This window comes from Zalophus californianus, chromosome 17 (assembly GCF_009762305.2).
Source record: "Zalophus californianus isolate mZalCal1 chromosome 17, mZalCal1.pri.v2, whole genome shotgun sequence".
Taxonomy (NCBI): Eukaryota; Metazoa; Chordata; class Mammalia; order Carnivora; family Otariidae; genus Zalophus; species Zalophus californianus.
Genome location: NC_045611.1, coordinates 51,322,225 through 51,335,341, shown reverse-complemented (window position 1 = coordinate 51,335,341; position 13,117 = coordinate 51,322,225). Strand labels below are relative to the sequence as shown.

Below are 13,117 nucleotides of genomic sequence, written 5' to 3'. Positions count from 1 at the left end.
GGGCCTGATCTGCAAGCCCCTCTGTCCTTCCAACCCCGGCTCTAAGAGCCAGAGTGGCTGCTCCCTCAGAGCAGGACCCAGTCTCATGGTGCTGCAACCCCTCCCCCCCAGTTCAGCCAACACAGCCCGGGGTGCTGCCTGCACCCGGGAGCCGGGCCGGGTTGCCAGTACTCACTGTGAGCCTCCACCAGATCAATCTGCATGTTGTACGGGACCAGGGGGTCTGGCAGCTCTGAGAAAAAGCTCTTCATGGCACCAGCCACGGTATTCACTGTAAAGTCTTTCTCTGCCAAGTCCAGGTTGTGATCTGAAAGGAAGTTGGGAGAATGAGGGCAATATAAGCTGGAGACAAGCAAAAGGAAAACTCAGTGCTTGGGGGAAGTCAGAGAAACCTCGAAGACCCTGGGATGCTGCCCAGGGGTGGCCTGGAGCCAGGGCAGGGACTCGGGATTTTCACAGACAGAACAGGACGTGGCATCCCTGGGTACTGCTAAAAAAAAAAAAAATTTTGTGAGATCTGCAGACAGAGGCTGACACCCCATGCCTCCTTCCAAGGTCATCCTTTGAACAGAGCAACTGCACCCTGTCATTCTGTGCCACCCAATCCCCTTGTCTGGCTGGGATGTGGTGCTACCTTTTCCATATACCCTCCCCTCTGGAAAAAAAACAAAGGACTTTCCTAAAAGGTTGGCTCACTTTTCATGGTGGGTTACAGAACATTACCAACAATCCTGACTGTTGCCTCCATCCTTGTTCCTTAAAGCGGCAGGGGGAAAAGACTCATCTTTCTCCCTCTGGCCCCTCCCAGCCTATGACACCACTGACCTCTGCGTCTTCACTTTTCTTTGAATACTGCATTCCTGATTTACAAGAAATCATCTACTGTTAGACATAAGCTGTTTCCATTTTGGGGAGATATAAACTGTTAACAGATTCTTGAATATACACAAGTACATACCCAAGTGTGCGGCTACACCCTCATTTTGACCTCATGCTTCCTATCCTGCAAGATAAACAGGTGTTTCCCTTCCCTAGTGTATGCCCTCCCCCTACTGCCAGCTAGCAGAGACTGGCCGTGGCGTCGCACAGTGCTATGGCTCCCCGGGAGCCTGCGGGTAGGGTGCCTGCTCCTGGCTGCTCTGTCCTGTAGGCCCCACGGGCTGCCTGGCTTCAGAGTCTGGCTTGGTCCCCCCAGGCCCAGCCACTCGCAGAGTTGGACCCTACTCTGATCCTCAGCTTACTTTCTGGCTGGTAACATCTGAGAACTTTTATTGCTTTGGCTCGTTTGCTTCTGGCACCAGTGGGTGTGACTTCTCATCCCGTAGTGTGCTCAGTTCTAGGGCTGAGAGTTTGGTTCTCTGGCCCTAGGCCTCTGAGACCTAGCTTAGGAGACAGGAGTCCCTACCAAGAGCCAGTCTAACTCACGAGATTTCAGCTTCAGGAGCCTGGGTCCCAATGCTCAGCTGATCATAAATGTTCCCTCGCATTGTTTCTCTTGTGTAGGGATTTGGCGAGGAGGGGAGTCATGTGTATTCCTGGGCCCTGGCAAAACAGGACCATGACCACAACCCCACTTCGTATTATGTGCCTGCAACCACCCTTGTTGGGCCCACTGCAAGGAAAGTAAGACCCCCAGAGGTGACCGAGGTGCATGCCGGGGTGACCTGGGACAGCATCAGTGGATGGTAACACGGGGGGCAGATGGCTGACGCGGGTTTGGCAGGGATGATGCTTCTGTTTGCTGATAGGGCCTGTCCCCCCCTCTTCCACATGGCAGTGTGCACACGGAGGCAAGGCTAAGTAGGGCCAAATATTTTCTCTTTCTCAGTCACCAAGCCTGGCTGTCCCGTCTGCCTTGGCCGGCTCCAGCCTCTGATGCTTGACCAGGCTGTGGCCTTACCTTGGTCGAACTGTCTCTGCAGACTCTCCATCTCAGACTTATTCCCGCTGACCCGGTAGATGCCTTCAGTGCTCAATCCTGAGGAGAAACAAGCAGGTTTCTTAGGAGCAGGGAGTGCAGAGCAGAGAACGAGGAGGGCTGGACTGGAGCAACAAGGCACCCGCCAGAGGAATAGGGTGAAGCACTCTGGACTTTCCTATGTGCTTCAACCCACTCACCCCCCATTTTCTTCTTCACTTCAATATTTAAAAATGCTTTTTTGTAATGTGTAAGTGCCTCAGCTAATTTTTGTCCATATTTTGATGTACTCTTTTGAATTTTATTTTTTTTTTTAAGTAGCTCCAATGTGGGGCTTGAACTCACAACCCCAAGATCAAGAGTCACATGTTCTGGGTGCCTGGGTGGCTCAGTTGGTTAAGCGACTGCCTTCGGCTCAGGTCATGATCCTGGAGTCCCAGGATCGAGTCCCGCATCGGGCTCCCTGCTCAGCAGGGAGTCTGCTTCTCCCTCTGACTTTCCTCCCTCTCATGCTCTCTCTCTACCATTCTCTCTCTCAATAAATAAATAAAAATCTTTGAAAAAAAAAAAGAGTCACATGTTCTACCCCTGAGCCAGCCAGGCACCCCTTGAATTTTAATGTTTTTTAGAAAAATGGAGATAATACTGTGTTTTAAGCCACCCTTTTCATTTACAATGTATGTTGTGAGCTTATTCTAATCAAATATTCTTCTTTTTAAAAACATCAAAGTACGAAATAACTTTTAAAGTAGTCCTATTGTGGGCGCCTGGGTGGCTCAGTTGGTTAAGCAACTGCCTTCGGCTCGGGTCATGATCCTGGAGTCCTGGGATCGAGTCCCGCATCGGGCTCCCTGCTCAGCAGGGAGTCTGCTTCTCCCTCTGACCTTCTTCCCTCTCATGCTCTCTATCTCATTCTCTCTTCCCTCTCTCAAATAAATAAATAAAACCTTTAAAAATAAAATAAAATAAAATAAAATAGTCCTATTGTTAATCATTTAGGTTTTCCCTGTTAAAATACCCCACAATTATGTTTCTTATGTTTTCTGGATAGCTAGTAAGTTTAACAGATTCTTGGCAGTGTGTGTTTCTTACTTTGTGAATTTCCTATTCACGTTCTTGTCATTCTTGTTCATTTCCCTATGAGTGGTCCCTCTCATTGTGTACTTGAAAGAGGCCTCTGAATAGTAAGGAACTATGTTAACATTACATATGTTTACATTTTGTTCCTTTTTGTTATCTGTCTTCTAATTTTGTATACTGAATTTTTTGAAGTACATAATTTAAAAATTTTAGGTTTTTAAGACCATTTTCTTTAGATGTCCCCCTTTGTTTTTATCTTTGAACAGATCTTCCTATTCTTAGAGCAGGTCCTCTCTATTTCTTCTTTCTTGTTCTTTTATTACCCTTCCCCCCCCCCCGACCCCCCAAGCTCTCTGATCCTTCTGTAATCGATTTAGTATACAGTGTCAGCTAAGGAAAAAAATAATACTTAAAAACAATACTAAAATTTAGTTAAATAATACAGAAGAATATAAAGTATCAGGTGAGAGACTGACCCCCCCTTCACTCCTCACCCCAGGAAGCACTGCTCAGCCTGGAGTGGATTCCAGTCACTGGCTACTGACCCCCCTCTTCTCCCTGTCTCAGGGAAGGAAAGCCCACTGCTGCACCCCTAAGATCACAGTTCTAAAGGATGATGAATTCACAGTGAAGACCAGAGTGGGATCTCATGGCTAAACCAACCCTGGCCCCTTCTGAAGACTGTGGTTTCAAGCAACTCTGCTTAGCCGAAAGGGCACTGAGGGCATGCCCGGGAGCCAACACCAAACACCAGAAGGCAGTGTGGGCAGCGGAGAGAGGACCGGGCCAAAAGGCGATCAGTAAGCTCCAGAGAGCCAAGTGTCTCAACGTCAGTTAATCACTGTGATTAGCGCCTCTGGAGAGGCACCCATCAGGCAAGATCAAAGCAGTCGGCCTATTTCTGGGGCCCCAGAAGAATGGCAGGTGAACCTTTAAAGAACATCGAAGCCAAAGTCATCAATTCTCTGGCTTAAAAGGTGTTAACTGCACATGGGCCTTTCACCCCCGCGAAAAGGGGGTTTCTTAAGAGGCCAGCCCCAAGGAAGGACATCTTACTGTGCAATGCCTAGCTACAAGGGAGCTGCCCTCACTGCATTTGGAGGGAGGGTGAAGTGCATACCCTTGCCAGACCTGAGGCCCCAGATGCACCCTGTGCCCCTTCGGAGTCCACATTTCCTGAGTGTCTCTAGGCCGTGCACTGAGCTAGGCGCTTTCCCACATCCACCTACCACTCACTCACTTATTGAAGCCTCAGCCCTGTTTGGGAGCAGCTCCAGGATAGAAAGGACGTGGGTGAGACAAGTGAGGATCTGAAAGGCGAAACCCTTGCCCCAGACCACAAGGATGTTAAAGTCTAAGTCCAGGGCCTCTGCCGCTCTTGCTCCTCAGTGCTGTTCTGGAACATGTCTGACATCTGGCCAACAGGTTGGGGTCTGGACCACAGGCTTCCCCCCAGAAGAAATGCCAGGCTTGGGAGAAGCCCACGGGCCTGCAGCATCCTGGGGTGCTTTTGAGATGGCACATCTGCTGCTGCTCTCAATGCCCAAAGGTCAGAGGTCAGGGATGGGCCTAGTAGTTTTACGATGGTCTCTCTTCTTAGTGACTTTCCCAAACTGTCTCAGACATACTTAAATTTCCTACCTACTGCACATCCCAGGTAACATGTATCATACACTTAACACACAAAATCATCCCCATTTCGACAAGCCCTGGCTGGGTATGTGTCAGCGGGCACAAGGCTTCACCCCCCAGGCTGGAAATACACCTATTTTCTCTACCTAGCCTTCCTTATCTGAGTATCAGTCCCCTCTGGCACTAAGACAACAAAGGCACAAATGGCAGGAGCTTAAGAAGTCCTCGAGAATGTAGCAATGGCCGCAGCACCTGAGCCCCAGTGTGGAGAGACCCTGTGTGAACTGCAGAAGAAAGACCCTGACAGCCTCCTTTCACGAACATTCGCCATCCTTTGGCAACTCTGACCTGCAGCTTGGAGAGGAGTCCTCTGCATGGTCTCCTCGTGGCCACCTGCCCCAGCAGCACCAGAGGGCAGAAAACAAGGTGCAAATCAGCTCTCTGGAAATGATCCGAGGCGTGGGCCCGCTGAAACCTCACTAGATGGATGATCACGAGAGTAGAAGCGTTTAAAAGCGCAAGGCGAGCTCCACGGCATCAATTAATCATCAACTTAGTATTTCCTGTAATCAGGACACATGTTTATTTTGCGAAATCCCATTTTAAAAATAGCAATTCTGCTGCTGCCCTATACAACACCACGGCATAATTTAGGAAAGGTATCATTTGCTAGGCCAGTACCATTTCTCACAGCTACTAATCAGACACCAATTAAATAAAAACAAAACCTTACAGCCCACTGCAAACACCACAAAGGCTGCTACTGAAGCAGGGCAGAGGGCAACGACACAGCTGAGAGCGAGGGCGCCTGACAGAGCCAGCCTGGCCTCCCAGGGCTGCGCATGCTGGGACCCACACAGATGCACACTCCAGCGTGGACTCTGGCTCCCGCCTGCCAGCATAAAGCAAAGGCCTCACCAGCAGCGCCCTTGCCCCCCGACTGCACGTCCATCCCAGGCCCCCAAGTCCACTTGAGAAGCTTCAGCCTCATCTCTGAGGCATCTCTACACACCAGAAATCTCCAAAGACCTGCTACCAAAGCAGAGCCTCGGCTCTAGGCCTTTTTTTTTCCCTTTCCTTTTTTCAAAAGCCCTATCTGAAAAAGCCCTTCAAAATCTTCTGTGTTAAAGTTAATCTTTGGGAATGCAACAAGAGAAAAGTTCAGCAAGGCCAAGGTCACTCTCTTCAAATACCTGAACAACTGCCATGTAGAACAGTCTTGTTCCAATGACTCTAGAGAACAGGGCCGAGACTAAGAAAGGAAACTGCAGGAAGGGAAGCGTTCTCTCACTATGTGAATAATCAGTAGCTACCACTGGCACTCGGCATCGGCCAGATCTTCTCAACTCCCCTTCACTGGACAGCCATTTGTCAAGGGTTGCTGTTTAAAAATATCAATACCTGGTCTAGGAAGATCACTAACAACGACCATCGTCAATACTTATGGAACGCTTACCACACGAGAGACACATAATGACAAGTGCTTACGACGCATTTTTACATTCGTTCTCACAACAGCCTCTTCGGAGAGGTTATTACCAACCCCATTTTACAGATGGGGCTGCAGAGACTAAGAGGCAAAGTAAGATGCACAAGGTCAGAGAGCTGAGGAACTGCGACGTAAACTCCATGTGACTTTAGAGTCTGCATTCTTTTACTATGTTCGGAATCATCAGTTCTCAAAATTGGCCGTGCTTTGGAATCACCAGGGAGGCTTGCTACTTTAATACAGGTGCCAGGGCTCCACTGGCAGAGATTCCGGTTCTGTGTTTGGAGTGGGGCCCAAGAACAAGTACTTCCAGCACATCGCCACACACCGCTGGCCAGGGAACCAACCATACTTTTTGATAACTGCTATTCTAGAAGATGGCCCAGACTTCTAAGACCTCTGACTCCTAAATTCTATGTTCAGTAAAACTGGAAGGGGGTTCCCAGTATGGGGGAATACATACTGGGAGAAACAGATACAGGCTACTTCAGAAACAAAGCATTTTCAAAAAGTACTGTAATTGCTGCTTTTTTGTAATATAAGCAAGCCCTTACTGCATTATTTAAACTTTATCCATGGCCACGTACGACTTTCATTAAATGTTAAAAAATAGTAAAGAGAGGGTGGCTGGGTGGCTCAGTCGGGTAAGTGTCTGCCTTCGGCTGAGGTCATGATCCCAGGGTCCCCCATACTGGGCTGCACACTCAGCGGAGAGCCTGCTTCTCCTTCTCCCTCTGCTGCTCCCCCCCTTGTGCTCTGTCAAATAAATAAATAAAAATCTTATAAAAAAAAACAGTAAAGAGAAAGTCAAAGGGGTCTTATTCTTTCTTTTACAGAATGTTCACTAAGCCCCTCCCAGGCAGATAAGTGCCTTTCCAGAGGCCTTTCAGGTGTGGTCTTCCTCAAACCTCCTTTGATGACCTAAGAAGGCTAGTAGATGGCCCAGCACCGCCGGCCCTGAGGTGTTCCCCATGGGCCAAGAACGGGCACACTGGAGCCCTGAGCCCGGCTCCTCCCCAGCACTTGGCACACAAGGGGCACTGGGAGCTTGGAAACCAAGAGGGAGAATCACCTCCTGCCGGGGCATGTGTCTGATTTTCTGAAATGTCCAAACAGGTTTTTATTCCTGGATCCCGAGCACCATTTCTCAGCACCAGTGTTCGCAGCCAGGAGCCTTTCCACAGTCAGCCTGGGTCAGGCTTGGCCTCTGCTCATTCACACCAGGACTCATTCCTCCTCAGTTTCCTTTCTAGCAACGAATCGATACCTCTTCCAAGACAAACTGACTTTTTTAGTTTTTACGTTCTATATTTAGATATAAAAACTCAGCACCTTAGTCCTATAAAAAAAAAAAACACCTTAATTGGTGCTGCCGCTGCTCTAAAATGGCCCACACCATACCGGCCTTAACTGTGAAACAACTTTTGTTGACTTTTCTGGGGGCTGAAATCTAATAGAGCATTCCTCTCTTTCATACATCTAAGAAGTCTCAGGCGGGCTAAATTTTAAGGCCAGAGGGGTGCCGAGAACTCAGGGAGAGAAGGAAACTCCCTCGACCATAAAATCTAAACCGTCTGGAAGAGGGCCGACCTCTGGGGAGGAGTGAGACGCCCTCCTTTAGGGTCAAAGGCCAGCAGTAGACGTGGGCTCTCCTTCTCCTACTCCCACCTCAGTGCGGGACGAAGGGCTGGGGGCAGTGGGGGCCTGCGGTCAAAAGCAGAAGCTGCTTGCTCGCTGGAAGATCCTGCCCAGCAGGGTTTCCCTCCGTGTACAACAGAGAGAACAGTCCCCAGTCGGCGGCCCAGCGGTGCACCTCTCCGGGAGGCCTGAGCACAGAGCTAAGGGAGTAGCTATTACCCACATGATCCGAGTGGAAAGCGAGTTGGCAAGCGGAGAAGCACCTGAGTTTTGCTGCCCAGGAGACATGGGTTCAAATCCTGCCCCTGACTTCGGCGCACTTGACCGCCGAACGGATGGGATGAACACCTACCTTCTGAGGCTGTGAGGGATAGCTGAGAAACCTATGTAAAATAAAGCCCACAGCTTAATGCCTGTCATTTTTTTCCCTCTTTGCTCCATACTCTCAACAAGCCTCAACAGCAGTGCCTGCCTGGAGGCATGGCCTGTTCTGAGGGCTCAGCCAAGGCAAGCCAGTCGGCAGAAAAATATTTTAAAACATGCATGGGCTTTGACACTAAAGTGACCTCAATTCTTATCCTGGCTCTGTCTCACTGCTGGCTGGGTGACTGAGGACAAATCACTCCACCTCTCCGAGCCCTGGGTTCCTCATCACAAACGGGTTTGTGTGCTAATGACTCTTGTCGGGATGTGGCAGAGAGTGAGGCTGCATGTATAAAAGTCTGCAACGCCAGCGACTGGCACACCGAGAGAATAGTGATAATGACAAAATAATGATGGGAGGTTAATTCTGCCTGCGGGCTGACTGTGTGCCGGGCACTCTTCTCAGTTCTTCACTAGGACTTGTCAGGGTGAATCCACCCAATAACTCTTTGAGGTAAATACTGTTTTTATTCCCATTTTACAGAGAGTGAATGGAGGCTCAGCGAGGCTAAGCCACTTGCCCAAGCCCACAGGGCTTGGTCTATGGGGGTGGGGGCAGGCTCTGAGCTGGCTCACTCAGGCTCCGTCTCAGATGATGACACAAGGGGCTCTCCCACCTGGGACGTTAACTCCCTGTCCCTTCTCCTCGCGTATGGTGTGTAGCTTCCGTCCTGTAAATGCCAGATCCATTCTGGGCTCTGAGAACGTTCCCCTGGTGCAGTCCTATGCATTCATCTCTTCATTCACACCCCACTCAGCGTTCTCCTCTGTCAATTGGAGGGTGAGGAGGAAGAGCGTCAGAAAAAAGGCCGCCTCCTCGCCAGAGAAAAAGCCAGCCAATGGCAAGTGTCCTTGCTTTATTCCTGCGATGCAGTTTTACTATTGACGACCTGAAAGAGTCCCCACCAGATCTCCCTGTTGCCTTCCTGTTTCGGATGTGCCTGGAATGATTTTCTGGCTCTTCTATTACTCGAACACTAGGGTCACTTTGGCCCCGCCAGTGCCCCTTTGTTAGCTGTCTTCCCTTGGTAATTCCCTCGTCAATCAAGATCTGTTTCTGGCAATGCCAGACCTCCTTTCTCCCCATGACAGAATGCCACTAACACTCTATTATGACTGCTTGACCGGGTGTTAGCCCCACAAGTAGGCATTGTGGCTTTATAAATTTCCAATGCTATTGTACATACACATAGTCATGTCATAAATCTCGAGGCTGAGGAGGAAGGGAGAGAAGAGATCTGGAGGGAAGAGATGAAAATATCACACCAGGTCTGGGGCATCATGTGGCTCTAGCATCTGGCTGATCCTTTATAAGCTACCCATGTATTTACTGCCATTAACTGTGAAAGAGGCCTTCTGGACTCTGCTCTGAGCCAAACAAGGGGCTCTGCATTTTTCCTGATTTTCAAGAAAATGCATACCCCAATAGATGTGTTTATAAGAAACACTGACAAAGTGAACTTTAGGTCAGCCTAGAGTTGATGCTGCCTCTTCTGGCTCTTCCAGGCAGCCCGGGATGGAGAGGAGAGGAGAGTGTGACCCATAATCGAGGTGAGCAGACTCTACCCAGCAAAGCAGCAATCAATGCTCCAAGCTAGGAGCAGCTGGGAGACCCTTCTGCCAAGAATTCGAGCATCCTTGGGGGCTCTGGGTGTGACTTCGTCGGCACTCACACAAGCCCAGTGGCACAGTGGTGATAGCCGTGTGACTCTGAGGCGAGCTGGTGCCACCACAGTGAGGGGTCTCACTGGCTAAACAAAGAGCTACCAACAAAGAAACAGCCCCAGCTAGCACACAGGTACCACGTGTCACCACCAGCCCCATGTGCACGTATAATGCCAACTTCCTTTCCAACAGGCCCCCAAGTTAGAAAGGCCCCTTAAGATCAAGGCAGATTCCTCCCAAGCATTAATGAGGGCAGAGGTTAACTTTTTTCAGGTTCCTGATTCCCAGTGAACCAAGAAAGGAACAAAGATGTCACCAATCACAGCCCAGTCTCCTTCCTTTCCTGGCTTCCCTTTCCTAAGAATTAAGAAAGAGTACTTTTCGTAAGTTAAAAGGCCTCAAATCTTCAAGCAGAAAAGGGGGTTGTGGTCCCCACTGGTCGGCAATCCTTCTGCTCTGCATCTGGGATCAAATACAAACTCTACCACACGTGGCCTGGGGTGGCCTGCATCATGGCCGGAGCCTGCTCCCCGACCCCCCCATCAGGCTGGCTTGGAAGCACAGACCCCTTCTTGCCTCAGGGCCTTCCTACAGGTTGTTCCTTCTACTTTTACCTCCATTTTTTTGGCTGGCTAAACCTCACTCCCTCAGAGAGGGCTTCCCTGACCCCCAAATCTAAATGAAGTGTGTTATGGTAACAGCTTCCATTTATGCAGTGCTTCTACCACGGGCCAGGCTCAGGGATAAGCACTTGAAGTGCACCATCTGGGCAAGGCCTCACAACCACCTGTAAGTTGTATACTACCGCTATTAGGATTCCCATTTTCCAGCGGGAGAGACCGAGCCACATGGCAAACGACTGGCAGGGCTGCTCTCGAACCCAGGCGGTCCGGCCCCAGGGCCTGTGCTTAAATCCCCACACCCCACCCGCCCTGAACTTTCTCACATGGCACCAGCAAACTGGCAAGTCCCCGTACAGCTCTGAGGCCATATGCCGCGTGCTGGCCCCCGAGGAGGCCATGGGAGCAGGCAGGGTTTTCCGATGACCCTTCTAGGTAACTGGATTTGGCACAGTAGCTCATACCTGAAGAAGGCATTCAGCAACTACCCCCGGAAAGGAGGGAAGGAAGGAAGTGGACTGAAATTGTGTGTTCTCAACTAGTCTCATGCCTCCAGGCATCCTGGCAGGCCTTCCCAGCCCCTGGAATGTGGGAAACCGAAAGCCTTAGGCTTGGTCGGCATAGAGAAGGGGGTTCATAAACAAGTGTGCCCAACTCCTATCTTCCTTTATGTACTGGGTGAGGGTCTGCGCTCCCTGCCTCCACTAGTCCCTGTGGAGGTCCCGGGGACTCAGTGATAAATTCATTATCTCATGGGGGTCAGTCACGTGGGCTTCAATATCTGGGTTGTTCACTCTTACAGGGCACGGCCATAGTTTGGCTTTGGCTGGGATCCCCCGCAAGTGGGCCGCAACCCTTTCCCGGAAGCGGGACAGAAAACCACACGCACACACGTGCACATGAAGGAGAGGGTAGGAGCGAGGGCCAAAGGAGCTCCCCTTGAGTCACCATTCAACGGCATAGGCGGGTGGGCTTCGTGGAGGCGCAGAGTGGGTAGCGCGTGCCCGGGCCACTTTCAACGACAGCCGGTGGCACCGACTGCAGGAGCAAGCTCAGCCCCTGTGGGCTAAGCTCGCTGAGGGCGGGGCAGGCTGGCTAACCAAGCTCGCCACTGTGGAGAGGGACAGCGCCACCGGAAGAGCCCGGCCAGGCAGGCCTATCGGAATGGTCTCGGGGATTTGGGCTTCCACCCAGACTATTTCTGTCTTGGATGGAAGGGCAGGGTTACTCTGTGAAACAAGCTTTCCTTCTCTTTGGCTGCTGGGCGCTCCAGGCAGCTTGCCAGGGCGTGCTGTTCTGATCAGGGCACTGGGTCCTGAGGAAATCCGCTAGCAACGCCGAGTCACAAGCTACACAAACTCTGCTTATCTGCAAGAGGCCAAAGCGGAGCTGACTGCCTGCTTTTATGGCAAGGGGGCATTTTTAGGATGCAATCGGCTTGTGTTTGACTTACAAGTGAACAGAAAATCAGAGGGTGGTGAGAAATGGGCACAGGGGAAGCAGTCAAAAAAAGTGGAGAAACCTTTGTTTTACAACTATTTAGATTATAGGAAAGCAACTCGCTAACAAACCTAGAATTATAGGAGGAGGGAGAGATTAAGTAACACAGAACCCCCATAAAAATCACAGCAGATGAAACCGCACACCTCCTATTTCAGCACTTTAGCATCAATTCAAAGCAGCATAAATATGGCAATTACTCACATAAAGCCTGTTGGTGTAGTCCAGCCATAACTGCACGTATTAAACTATTAAGTGATAGATGGGAGTATCTATCCTGAAATTAGCTGCCTTCTCTGAAAAGCTGAGTCACAGAGAACTAGTTGACTGGACTGGACTTAACAGCTCCAGTCCCACCAAATCTCCTCCACAATAGCTCTAGAAAGTGGCTACGTTGAATGTGGACGGAACTATGAAGGCTTTTTGAGGGTAGCTGCCTCCCAAATGTTAAAAGAACTTGGTAAAGTTCTGAGTCTGTTCAGTCTGATGTTACAAAGCTCCCAGTTTCAGTAGCCTCAAACAAAGAAGAAAGAGCTGGGGGGCGCGTGGGTGGCTCAGTTGGTTAAGCACCTGCCTTTAGCTCAGGTCATTATCTCAGGGTCCTGGGATTGAGGCCCTCGTTGGGCTCCCTGCTCAGCGGGGAGTCTGCTTCTCCCTCTGCCCCTCCCCACTAATGCTCGTTCTCTCTCATATATTTTATTTTTTTAATTTATTGACAGAGAGAGAGAGACAGCGAGAGAGGGAACACAAGCAGGGGGGAGTGTGAGAGGGAGAAGCAGGCCTCCCACTAAGCAGGCAGCCTGATGCAGCGCTCGATCCCAGGACTCTGGGATCATGACGGGGGAGGAAGGCAGACGCTTAACTGACTGAGCCACCCAGGCGCCCCTGAAATAAATAAATGAATAAATAAAATATTTAAAAAAACAAACAACAACAACAACGAAGGAAAAAGAGCTGTAATGTGGGTCCTTTCCATTCCGACGGGCTGTGAGCGGCCTCTGCCTAGAGGACTCTTGGACTGTTTCCTCTCTTACAAAGACAGATTAGTGGTTCTTTGAGATTAACACCGGATACAGTATATAAGGTGATCTGGGAAGAAAAAGCATGAGCACAGGGTTCTCCCCACGCTGATGAGAGGCACGCTGGCCCAGG

At 50.2% G+C, this 13,117-nt stretch overlaps 1 protein-coding gene across 2 annotated transcripts in view; it reads right to left on the bottom strand.

Annotated features, from left to right (window-relative positions):
* Positions 1-13,117, bottom strand: part of ARHGAP35 (Rho GTPase activating protein 35) — a 124,557-nt gene that overhangs the window by 11,984 nt on the left and 99,456 nt on the right. For both annotated transcript variants that reach the window (XM_027617449.2, XM_027617450.1), the window contains exons 4-5: positions 1,901-1,978; positions 176-307 (exon numbers count right to left, since the gene is read on the bottom strand). In XM_027617449.2, coding sequence (XP_027473250.1) covers positions 176-307; positions 1,901-1,978 — 210 coding nt within the window. The remainder of the gene's footprint in view (positions 1-175; positions 308-1,900; positions 1,979-13,117) is intronic.